Consider the following 12,082-nt stretch of genomic DNA (forward strand, 5'->3'; position numbering starts at 1 on the left):
GGCTAGCCTTGCCATTATGAATCTCGTCAGTTTCCAGATGACATTCAGGCCACTGGATGAACAACTAACTGCAGTCCAAGGGATTAGCTGTGCCAACCACCAGCTAACTGCCATGCACATCCTGGATTTATCATCCTCTTTTAATTAAACTGGGTTTCAAATCTATGATAAACAGTACTTAAAGTAATAATGTTAGGGACTACAAAGATGAAACTTGCATACCAAATATGAATCCAATTTGACCCTTTGAAAATTGCATCATGCTTTATTTCACAAACCTCAGAGGTACTTCTCTTTGTGAGAAGAACAATTACCAATGCTAATCAGCAAAACTTCCTAATCATGTCAATCAACACACAGCTTCCCAGTAGGAGATGGTTCTCAGCCTGACCACTGCCATGAGGCCATGGGTGTGAGACTGACAAGCTTACTGAGCACAGATGATTTGCTCCTGTTTATACACTGCAACACAATGAAATATTTCCAGAACAGTTTTCCAAAACAAAAGTATTAGCTTATAAATTCACTTTCAACTATAATAAAGTAGTCTCTGTCTAGACATACATTTCTAACTATGGAAGAGATGTGTCTAAAATATATCTCTCCCTTTCCAGAAAACAACAATAATGATGGTTTCCAGCTGTCAACCCTGGTCCTTTTGGTATATACAAGCTCCTCCAAAACTGGAAAAATCCAAGTGGTAGGTCAACGATGTAAGGCCAAAATACCACCATGACATCGCCAGAGTACACCAGATATCCTAGTGCCTGAGGAGGAAACACATTCCATCCTCTTTCAGGATTGATTTCTTCTCTCAATATTCTCTTAACTATGGTCAGAATTCCTGCCCACAGTTAGTTATAAAATCTCTGAGCCTCATGACTTTCTGCTCACTTGAGACTCCACTATACAGGAGAGAAAGCTTTGACCCCAGCATCCCAGCAGCACGACACCCTGCCTTATGTTTAAAACCCTTGGGAGAAGACTCCACAGCCTCCTGTGAAGTCCATCCTATTGATCAACCTGAGGACTGTAGAGTCCTTGTCCTACCTAGCTGACACTCCTAATCTTCCTTTCAGGCACACTTAACTTTTGTCTGAATCATCTGACACAAAGGATAAGCTTCTTTGGGGCTTGAATTTTAATTCTTCTAGTTTTTTGCTTATATATTTTAAAAATTCATTTGGTTTTTGTCATAAAACTTATTTCCCTTCATTTTGTAATCTATAGATCTAACTTGTTCTTAATTGTGCTCTAGGACTCCATGAAGACAAGAGCTGATCACAGGCTCCAAGATGCTCTATACTAGAGAATAGAAGAATCAGACAATGTTTCACTTTTCACTTAGCAACACACTGTTGTCCCTTGGTCCCCACAATTACACTGTGTATCTGAAGCTCTCTCAAGTCATCCTAAAACAGCAGGTATCAACAATTTCTTTGACATTTGTTCCAGGTCATATTCATCAACTCTAATCACTCTGTGGGTCCCCTTCTGACCTCTGCAAATGGATTATATTCTTTTTCTTTTTTTTTTTTCTTTCTATTTTTGATGGGACGATGAAGATCCAAAGCAGGATATAACCTGCTAGGAATAATAACCACATGGTTCTCATAGCAGGGGGGCATTTCTAAATGTTGCCTTCTGTTTTTTTTAACGTCTCAATCTACCTGGCAGCAACATTAGTCACCTCTTTCACAAAGCACCTGGGTAAGAATTTTAGGTGTGCTTTCACCAAAATACTAAATGTGTTCTTCCTGTAATAATAAATAATGCATATATTAAACCAAGACTTCAAACCAGGATTATTCTAAAAAATTAAAAATTAGGACTGCTTTGTCCTCCTTCTACAGTATAATTTTCCATTTCTAGCAACAGGTGCTGAAAGCACATCTTCTTTTTTAAAATTGTGATAAAATATACATAACACAAAATTCACCATCTTCACCAAGTTCATGTGCGTAATTCAGTGGCGTTAAGTACGTTCATGCTGTTGTGCCACCAAACCCCCAGCCTCCTCCGGAGCTTTTCATCCCCCCAAACTCAAACTCTGTACCCATTGATAAACCCCTCCCTCCCTCCCTTTCCCGGGCCTGGGAATGGCCATTCTACTCAAAGAACACCTGTCTTAGCCCCTGGCCTAGAAGCAGACACCATCCTTGCGCTGCTACCTGTGGTTCATGACGAAAAGCACAGCAAGCCAGAGGCCCACGGCGTTGGTCCCTGTCAGTGAGGGAGGAAGACACTTTGAAGGGGGAGAGAGGCCATCATGGAGAAGGACAAGATTAGGGACTGGGTGAGGGCTGCCCAAGGGAGAAGGGTAGACATGGTCAGTTAATGGCCCTTTGCTGGAAGCCAATTGTTATATGATTTGAATGTGAGGTGTCCCCCAAAAGCTCATGTGTGAGGCAATGCAAGAAGGTTCAGAGGAGAAAAGATTGGGTTATGAGGGCCTCAACGCAATCAGTGATGGGATTCGCTGAGTGGTAAGTGAAGGCGGGCGGGCAGGGTGTGGCTGGAGGAGGCAGGTCATTGGGGAGTGACTTTGGGGGTACATTTGGTATCTGGTGAGTGGAGTCTCTCTCTGCTTCCTGTTTATCATGTGAGCTGCTTCCCTTTGCCACTCTTCCGCCATGATGGTCTGCCTCATTTCCAGCCCTGAGGAATGGAGCTGGCTCAGTCTATGGACTGAGACCTCTGAAACCATGAACCATCAAACTCTTCTCCTCTACAGTTGTTCTGGTCAGGTCTTTTAGTGGCAGCAATGAAAAAGCTGACTAAAACACCAGTCACCACCAGCTGGGTCTAGGCATGGTGGGAGGCCAGCCCCCATCCCCTGACTCTGAGTACTGAGTGCTCAGGATAGGATCTCCCATTCCCAGACAAGGGCAGAGGAGACAGATGCACTCTGGCCTCTGGAGCATCCTAAGGGGAGGAGGGGGGAAGTATTTTCTATGAAAACCTGAGGCAAATGGGGGTGAAGGGGTGTGGTTGGGCCACTGGAGTTAGGGTTCCTACTTAAGGAGGAAGATGAGGTGACAAGGCAAGAAATAATCAGCTGACAATAAACAGAAAAAATAAAATAAAAGAAATAAGCTAAGCCGAGGGAACATCAATGTGATTCTTGTCCTGGATGGGCCTCCAATGCTGCTGGGCTCATGTGGCTGCAGAGATCTCTCTGCTCACTGTACAATGAGAAGCAGAGCTGAGAAAGGAGAGTTCAGCTGTTTAAATAGGGTAAACTGAGGAAACACTCTCATCTTGACACTGGACTCCTGGGCTCCGTCTACGTAGGTGAGGACAGATAAAAGAACCATGAATAGCCATTTTTACTTGGGTTTTCATTTTTTCAAGGTTTGAGGCTTCTGTCACTATTACTACAAAAGAGTTGAAAGGCCTCAAGTCAAAAGAGACCAGATTGCTCACAAGAATAAAAATTACAGTCAACATTTAGACATAAGATGTGGAAACCAAACTTGAGTTATGGAAATGTAGGATCTCATTTGCTTTGTTCAGTAACACCCTGAGAAGGCAGGCTTTGTGACTGAGCAGATGTAATGAAGACCTCACGTGAAGGGAGCAGACAAAGTGTGGATAGGACTCCTCTTGCCCCTCATACCCCACTTGCTTCCTGACGATTGACTAACTTTAAAAAATGTTTTGGTTTTATATGTTAGCACCAGCATTGGGGCTAAAATAAGGATGGAAGCAAAGGAAGGGAATGAGATCATAGGTGAGAAAGAAAGACCGAGACAGAAAAAAGTTAAGGGTCGTGGTGTTTCCCATACTGGTGGCTCTTAAAGCCACTTGGATTATTTTGATAGCACCAGGCTCTGAGTTGAGACTTTCATGACATTTTTTCTGAAAGAACCCAGTTGAGGGGTAAGAGGGATTCTGAACTGGAAAAAGAATTACCTGAGAGCCCATCCCTCCAATAAAGCTTAGAAAACAAATAACAATTTGGGAGAGACAAGCTGTACTGTGTTTGCCGTGAGTCTTTTCAGAACGCGAACTTAAGTCACACACACCAGGATATTGCTGCTGATGGAAAGTTGAAGTTTTTCAAAATCTGTATCCTGGAGTCACTTCAACAACCAGAAAAAGACACATGAAATCACAACACATGTGTTGTTAACCATCCCAACCTCTTCTAGTATCTTCTAGGCAAAGGTGGTTTGGACTCAATTCTCCTGGTCGCCCAGAGGAAAAATATTCATCTGGCCCAAATTTCCAGAGAGATCAAAAACCGTGTGAAAGAACAGCTGGGTGGAAACCCCACAAATCCAAACCCAGAATCTCTGATGAGCTGGCCTTGCTATGTCCTTTGGCAGGAGTCCTTGTCGGAGGCAACTACGAAAACACCTGATTGGTCTAATACGACTGTTTCTCATGGATTAGTAAAACTGCCTATGGCTGAACGGTTTCTTCTAACAGAGAGGAAAAAGAGGGAAGAGAGCAAGGAGCCCGGATGAGTGAATGAAATAAATCAGCTGTTGAGTCACCAAGAGCTCACGGGATGGCATTTTATATCACCCTGAGTGTCAGTGTTTCAAGTAAGAATGTCATACCTGAAGGAGAAAAAGAAATGGGGCAATCAGTTGTGGAATAGTGCCATATCCTTCCAAAGTGCAGAACAGGTATGTGTGGAAGCAGGTTTGGGGAGGAAGGCGACCCTGCTCTTACAGCCTGCTCCACAGCCTGCCGCATGGCAGCCCAGGCGCAGAAGATAGGAATTTTCACAGAACTTGAGGCTGCAGTCTCTCTTCTTCTCCCAGCATCCTCACATCCTGAAACCAGCAGTCTACAGCATACGTAAGCAGGTTTCTGAGGAGCAGCTTCATTATTTCTAGGCCTCAGAATTCATGTTTTAAAATATGTTAAAGGCCTCTTTAACTTATTTCTTTAAAGTATGTTAAACAACCAACCCAACTTGGTTGTTTTTTTCCATCAACTGTATATTTTGGGGCTCTTTGTATGGCCACAGTTTGCCATGTATACGGAAGAAACTTTCCTTCAATAACTCAGTAAAAGAGAACTCAGTTTCCATGAGCGATCAGCTTGTCCCATGGTCAAACTGCCCTCATCATCCCACCCACTTTCATGGAAGTCTTGAGCTCAGGGCCCCAGCCCAGGGCTGTGGGGTGCATAGGAGGGAGGTGGAGGTGGGTCCCACAAAGGCATCATCAGGCCAGCCCGGCCACGTTCAGTTTCAGACCCTGCCTGCCATTCTAGTTCAGTTGTGTCCCCGCTCCTGGCTGCACTTCTGCTCCCTTTGGCTCCTCCTCCCCATGTCTAGCTTCCCCTCATGCCCATCCCTGTACTGAGGACACCATTCCCCTTAACTCGTCCAGAGCGGACCCATCTGCACTCCCCAGTGGAAGCTCCTTTCCCAGGCCCTCTTCCAGGGACAGAGCCTGCTGCCTCCCACCTGCCCTAGGAGAGCCACTGTGACCTCTCTTACTATGTCCATCACACTGTTCCACACTTTTTCCTCAGTGGAAGAAGAACAGAAGGATTTCCAAAAGCAAAGGAAACCTCTAGTGTTGCTGGCAGAAGCCCCACTTCTAGTGTAGCGTGGAGGACAGATGGAGGGTCCACCAACAATGTGCCTTGAACTGAGCAAAATGGAGGAGAAGGAGGACACGGAGCCTGCCCTGCCCTCACGGTTGCTCCTGTTGTGGATGCACTATGGGCCCACCAATCTGCAGCGGAAGTGGGGCTCAGTCAGAGACTTCCACAGCGATGCCTTCTTAAGTGCCACTTTGAATTTATACAATATCCTCCTCTTCAAGGGCTTATCTTCAGATGCTTAGGGTATCCCTACAAGACAGGGTGGGCAGGAATTGTCCCTTTTATAAAGATGGAAAAATGGATTCCCCCATTTCCCCACTAAGAGGTTGAATGACTTGACCAAATCAAGGGCAGTGAGCAGGCAGGCTCTGACACCCAGAGATCCTGTCAGCAGGTCTACACTGTTTTCTGCAGATGTGGTCTTATAAAAGGCATTTATCAGGGAGCTGGGGATATAGCTCAATTGGTAGAGTGCTTGCCTTGCAAGCGCAAGGCCCTGGGTTCAAATCCCCAGCACCCCCCCCCCCCCCAAAAAAAAGGTATTTATCAAAGCTTTATTTTTCTTTCAGAATTAAAGCACCCAAGATTATACTCTTCTAGGTAAATGTGATGGTAGAGGCCTTGATAAAATACGACCACCAGGCTGTGCTCTGCTGATCTAATTAAGATATCGGCTTTGGCTTCTCATTAGAGATCCACACTGTGCTGAGAAAATTATTAAAATATGTTTTATTGCAATTTGTTTGGTTGTAAGATTTGACCTCAAAGCAAAAAGAGTTAATGCATGAAGTTCGAAGGTGTCAGAGGTAATACAGAAGGAAGCTCACCAGAATAGCAAGAAGCAGAGAAGCATGCTCTTCTCCTTATAAGTCATAAAAGCAAGGCCTGAAAGGGCTAACGAGTCCTTGTTCTCTCATTGTGCCTAATAAGTGTTCTTGGCCTTCTGGAAGGAAAAGGCAGGTGCATATAATGGCCAACCCAGTAACAAGTCACTTCATGCATGTGGTTGAAAAACACACTCCAGGCTGCCCAGCTCCTGGCCATAGGGTCACAGTGGATAATCTGCAGGTGCCTTACACACCATCCCAGGGAACTCAAGTAATCAGGTGGGTTTGGGGAGCCGTCCTTATTTAGCAGAATCAGGCTCGACTGAGCCACGGGATGCAGAGACCTCGCTTCTAGAACTGCTGGGAAGCATGTGGTGCTGCAAAGGAGTGGTTCCCTGTCTCCTTCTGGAATTTTCCCCCAAGAGGATGGCTTCCCTAACTCCACCCTATCCTGTTCATCCCAGAAGAAGCTCCTCCCACTCCTGGCCTCCTTTACCTGTATGTTATAAAGGAGAGTTGGGCGAGTTGTTGTTGTAAGAGGTCAGAGCTGGTATGGCCGGACCCGTCCCACCTCCCCTCATATTAGAAAAGTATTGGCTCTTGTGTGTTCATGAGTAGATAAGGTTTTTGGGTAACAGATAGAAAAACTGCCAAAATCCTCCTCTGGCAGTTAACCCTTTTCTCCTCCATGTGGGATGTGGCAGAGAGGACCGCCACAGGTAGGCCCAGGAAACTTTAGTTCTGGGAAGCTCACTTTTAAAGATGAGGCAGCAACTCCTCTGCTCTGCCGTGTTCTGCTTAATAGCGTGCTTCTCATTCTCTTTACACTTAATTGGCACAGGGCCTGCTGCACAGCAGGAAGTTCTTTGAAGGCTAAAACCTACTCCCAGCTCTGTGGGTTGAAAAGCATCTGGAATGTTCAGGGCAAAGCCCTGGTTCCCCCACAGCCAGCCTCCTGAGGTGTTGGACTCACAGAAGCCCTTAGGTGAAAACCAACTAGCAGGTACCATCTACTGGGCCAGAGCAGCGTGCACCAGGGCTCTCTGTGCCCCTGTGAATACGGTTACCCACATTAAAATGAGAGATGTGCCATCAGAGGTTACCCAGTAAGGTCCAGAGGTCCTGGGCTGGCCAGCAGATCTGTCCCTGAATCCAGGGATCTGATAGCCAACCAACACCAACTGTGAACACAGGCCAGGGCCAGCAGAGAAAGCAGGAATCTAAGGGCCACCTGCTCATAAGCAAGGGACAGTGGCAGTACACCAGCAGACCACTAGAGAGAAGAATGCGCAGAACTTGAAGTTAGCAATTTAACCACGATAAGGTCAAAAAGCCTGAATGTGATGATCTGTACTATTATCAGAAGGACACAGTCAATGAAGAAAAAACAGAATTCTAAAATACACCACCAATGTCAAGCATGCAAGGGCCAGAAGAACCAAACAGAAAACTCAAAATCTAGACTGAAAGGCTGCTATGAGCACTCTGGAGCCAGTGAAGTCCAAAGTACTCTACTGCTGCACTATTCCCACAGCACTGCACAGGTTCAGACCGAACAAAGACGTGCAATACAACATTTATGTTAAAATACCCATTTCTTGCCTTCTTCTTGGTTGTAATACAAAACCTGATTTTTTTTTTTTTTTAAAGAACTGTCAGGTCAAATGTCTTCTCATTGAAAAAACAATTAAAAAATATTTTAGATGGCATTCTAGGAACAAAATAAAGTTTTTGTCCAAATATTTCAAATTGTGACTCCTCTGTGGCCAAAAAAAAAAAAAAAATGGATTACAAATGTCGTTTCAAGGGCAATTGTACTACCTTGCAAATACAGGTAGATGTCTTAAGTAACTGTTCATTAGAAGGAGCCTAAGGATTAAAAAAAGAAATGAGAGAACCATTAAACTGGAAAGTGCCTTACCTTGAGAAGTTGAGGAAATGAACGTGTCGGGTGAATAAATAGGGTTGTTCGGCAGTACTTATATTTTTAATCAGTTCCATCTATTAAAAAAAGTACAAAATTAGCATATGTAGGATCCGATTTACTGAGCCATATTAAGCTAAAGGTTATCTATCCAACTCCTTTTATCCCCACTTATTTCTTTTGGATCAGGGCCAACCAGCTGGGCTTTATGCAACATTTATGAACTTTTGCATAAGGCTCCTTAGTGAATAAAATAGCGCTCTCCAAATTTAGGGTCCTGTCCTTAATTTAGTTGATTGCTACCATGAAAGCAATGTGACAGATTAAGTAATTTCAAAGGGAGAAACGAACATGTGGCGACACTGAAAGGCAAGTCCAAGAATGCCTTTAATCCCTACTGCTAAAGTCACACCAAGGAAAGAGGCTAAACATGATCTTATATTTCTAATGATATTATGGAGAGTTATTGAACTATTTGAAACTCATACTGCAAAATTTGAAAGTGGGAGTGAAAATAGGCACAAATAGGCACTCACTCATTATTTCTCTTTGATTATAAAAATTCATAAGGAAAATAAAATATAAGGAAACACAGGAACCCCCAAATGTCTTGGCTAGTGGTGGGTGGTCATCTGAATTATTTATTTGCAGTTATCAGCAAGGCAAAAAGCAGTTTATATTCATATAAACTAACTTTTATGGTCTTCTGGAACATGTCATAATACAGAAAATGTTCAGTAAAATCTGTTGGAAATTCCAAGCATTTTTAGGACTCCGTGACTTCCTGAATTCCACTTTCCCCAGAATTTCTAATTGGCCCCATCAAAATGGACATGGGAAATTTCTAAAAAGCATAAAAAGATTGCCACTTTGGATGAACATCAGATGTGCAGTATTTCATATTTTATGAACGAGTTCAAGTTAAAAACTGGAAACAAAAGTGGTCATTCACAAGTTAAGCACAGTAGCAAAGACAATAAAACAAGAGTCTGGACCTCCAGGTTTGTCTCAAATGTGACAAAAACACTGGACTATCTTTATCTTGTTCCTGCCTGCCTAACATAGGGGTGACACATGTACATGCTTGATAAATATTTGTTCAATGAATTAACTCCAACTAGTACATGTTTTATAGATTGTTTTCCCAGGAACTCAGTGCTAAGCCCTCTAATTAGTTATTCATGCTCACAATGATTATTTGAAGAAATGAAATTGAACTGTAAAAGAAAATGACTTCCAATTCCTAAGCCCTGGGTTTCCGTAGTCAGGGGCAGGCAAAGGTGAATAATGATTTGCCCTTTCCTGGGCTTGAGTGTAAAAGGAAATTGAATCCTGCCTCTTTATCTCCTGCGTATCCTCCACATAACCCCTTCATGTGCTTGTCTCTGGTAGTAAAATATCCTGCATGGGCACATTGTTAATTTTGAGTTTTGATGGACGGACCAATAGAATTACTGACTTGAAAGCATAATTGAAGGTAGTTTATCTTGGAGGATGCCTGTATGTTTAATATGAAGATGATTCATGCTTTCATCTCTAGCTCATTTTTATTCATATATTTCTCTGCACATGTCAAAGTCATATAAGAAAGCCCCCCTAGTATCGCATAAGAAAAGTGGAAGAACAGGTCAGAAGAAACACCATTTTTTTCGCCCACATATTCAACATTATATTACATTCTCTAAATACACGTCAATGCGTTAAATTTAATGGAATAACGGCAATGGTTAGACTTTTGAGAACAGTGTCATAATGGTCATAAAGCTGTCTATTTCACAAGGAAAAATGGATTAGTAGCGACAATGCAGAACTCTTTCAAGGCATATCTTCAAACACACGATAAAGGTACTAATGCTCAAGTTTATAGCTTTAGAACAGTGAGAAGGGAGGACATTTCTCTCTCACACAGTTTGTTGCTGCATACCAAACAGTAAAACCACTTATGATGTATTGTAAGCATAGGTTTCAGGCATCATGTTCAAGGTGCCATTTGACCTTCACAAATTCTAGGGTTTGATCTACTTCTAGTAACGAGCAACGGCTCCAACATCCTGCTGCCACCACCTAACGGCTCATCTGGTCCCCCTACAAACACCAGCTGCCTACCTTTCCTCTCACTTGATCTCAGTTAAATGGGCAGCATCGTGACAGCGAGGGCAGTACCTAAAACCACCATGGAGACCACCTCTCCCATTCCCAGTCCATGCAGGACTCCTCCTGGACTTTAAATCCACCGCATATGCTCATCCATCCCTCACCGAGCACTTATGAAGGACTAAACAGAAAGACATGAACAGGTGAGTGGGAAGACATACAAGGAGGAGAGAGCCCAAAGGATGCGCTCAAGTCCACCGTGGCCAGAACCACACTCTTGATTCTCGCTCATCTTCGCTGTTGATCCATCTGGACACTCTCGTTCTGGTTAATGGTGCCCTCCACATCCTACCTTTGATCTGGATCTTCCTGGGACTACTATATCCAGTCCCTTGCTGAGTCATTCTATGCAATCTCCCTCCATTGGCTCTCAAGGTCAGACAGGCTGTGGCCAGCCCAGCTCGCTCCCTCCTATTCCTTCCTCACACCACAGCCTGACCAAGTCCAAACCCAGGCTTGAGCTTGCTTTTCTAGAAAGTTCTTCCACTTTTCTCTGCACATTCAAATCCTAACCTCTTTTTATGTCTGGCGAAAATGATTCCCTCCTTCAAGTAACCCTCCTGGGTCTCCTCTTTTCATTCAAAATCCACTGTTCTCCAACTCTGTCAGGCAATGCACTGCGTGGGCTTGCAGCTACGGAGATAAAAGACTGTTCCTGCTCTCAGGAATAGTCTTGTGGATGAGGTAGACCAGTGGACAACCACTGCCCTGTGACAACAGCATGCGCACACGGTGAGGTATCCACCTCCACCTGCAAATGGACGGGATGGTTGCCCTGGAGGTGTCCTCGTGGACTCACAAGCGTTAGCCAGTAAAGAAAGGGATTCAGGGCCCGTGGACAGTTAGTTAGCTGCAGATGCAAAGACACACCTACAATGTCATGGATATTAAGAAGCTGCAGGTCAGGTATGGGCTCAGCAAGGCAGCAGCCGAGACAAGACAATGAGGAGGGAGCTGATGGTTGAGGGTGCTGCTTGTCATGTGAGGGATTTGACGTTTATCCTGTGAGCAAAAGATAACCCAAAAAGATTTATTTTGTATTTTTTTCCAGATCTAAGAGCAGAGTAGAGAATGTAAGGAGGATAAAGATTAGAGATAGGGGCTGAGGGCAGCTCAGTGGTAGAGGGCTTGTCTAGCATGCAGGAGGCCCTGGCTTCCATTCCTAGCAATGAAAGGTTAGAGACTGGAAGCTCAGCTGGGAAGACAGCCCCAGCATCACCAGGAACTTGTGAGAGATGCAGCTCTTCATGTCTCACTGTCACTTACTGAATCAGAAGACACCACCAGCTCTGCCTCAAAAATCCGCCTTCTAAACTGTGGTATAAATATACAATGGAATATTACTCAGCCATAAAGAATGATAAAATTATGGCATTTGCAGGCAAATGGGTGAAATTGGAGAATACCATGCTAAGTGAGATAAGCCAATCTCAAAAAACCAAAGGACGAATGATCTTGCTGATAAGTGGATGATGACACATAATGGGGGGTGGGAGGGGTTAGTGTTAGGGTTAGAGTTAGGGTTAGGGAGGGGGGCAAGAATGGAGGAAGGAAGGACTGTATAGAGAGAAAAGAGGGGAGGGAGGAGTGGGGGAAGGGAAAAAAT

General features: G+C 44.0%; 1 protein-coding gene and 1 long non-coding RNA gene across 4 annotated transcripts in view; one reads left to right on the plus strand and one right to left on the minus strand.

Moving 5' to 3' along the window:
* Positions 1–12,082, minus strand: part of UST (uronyl 2-sulfotransferase) — a 277,664-nt gene that overhangs the window by 102,474 nt on the left and 163,108 nt on the right. For all 3 annotated transcript variants that reach the window (XM_079146881.1, XM_079146879.1, XM_079146880.1), the window contains exon 4: positions 8,320–8,399. In XM_079146881.1, the coding sequence (XP_079003007.1) occupies positions 8,320–8,399 (80 nt within the window). The remainder of the gene's footprint in view (positions 1–8,319; positions 8,400–12,082) is intronic.
* Positions 1–12,082, plus strand: part of LOC306665415 — a 461,853-nt gene that overhangs the window by 68,212 nt on the left and 381,559 nt on the right. The window lies entirely within an intron of this gene.

This window comes from Sciurus vulgaris, assembly GCF_902686455.1.
Source record: "Sciurus vulgaris genome assembly, chromosome: 7".
Taxonomy (NCBI): Eukaryota; Metazoa; Chordata; class Mammalia; order Rodentia; family Sciuridae; genus Sciurus; species Sciurus vulgaris.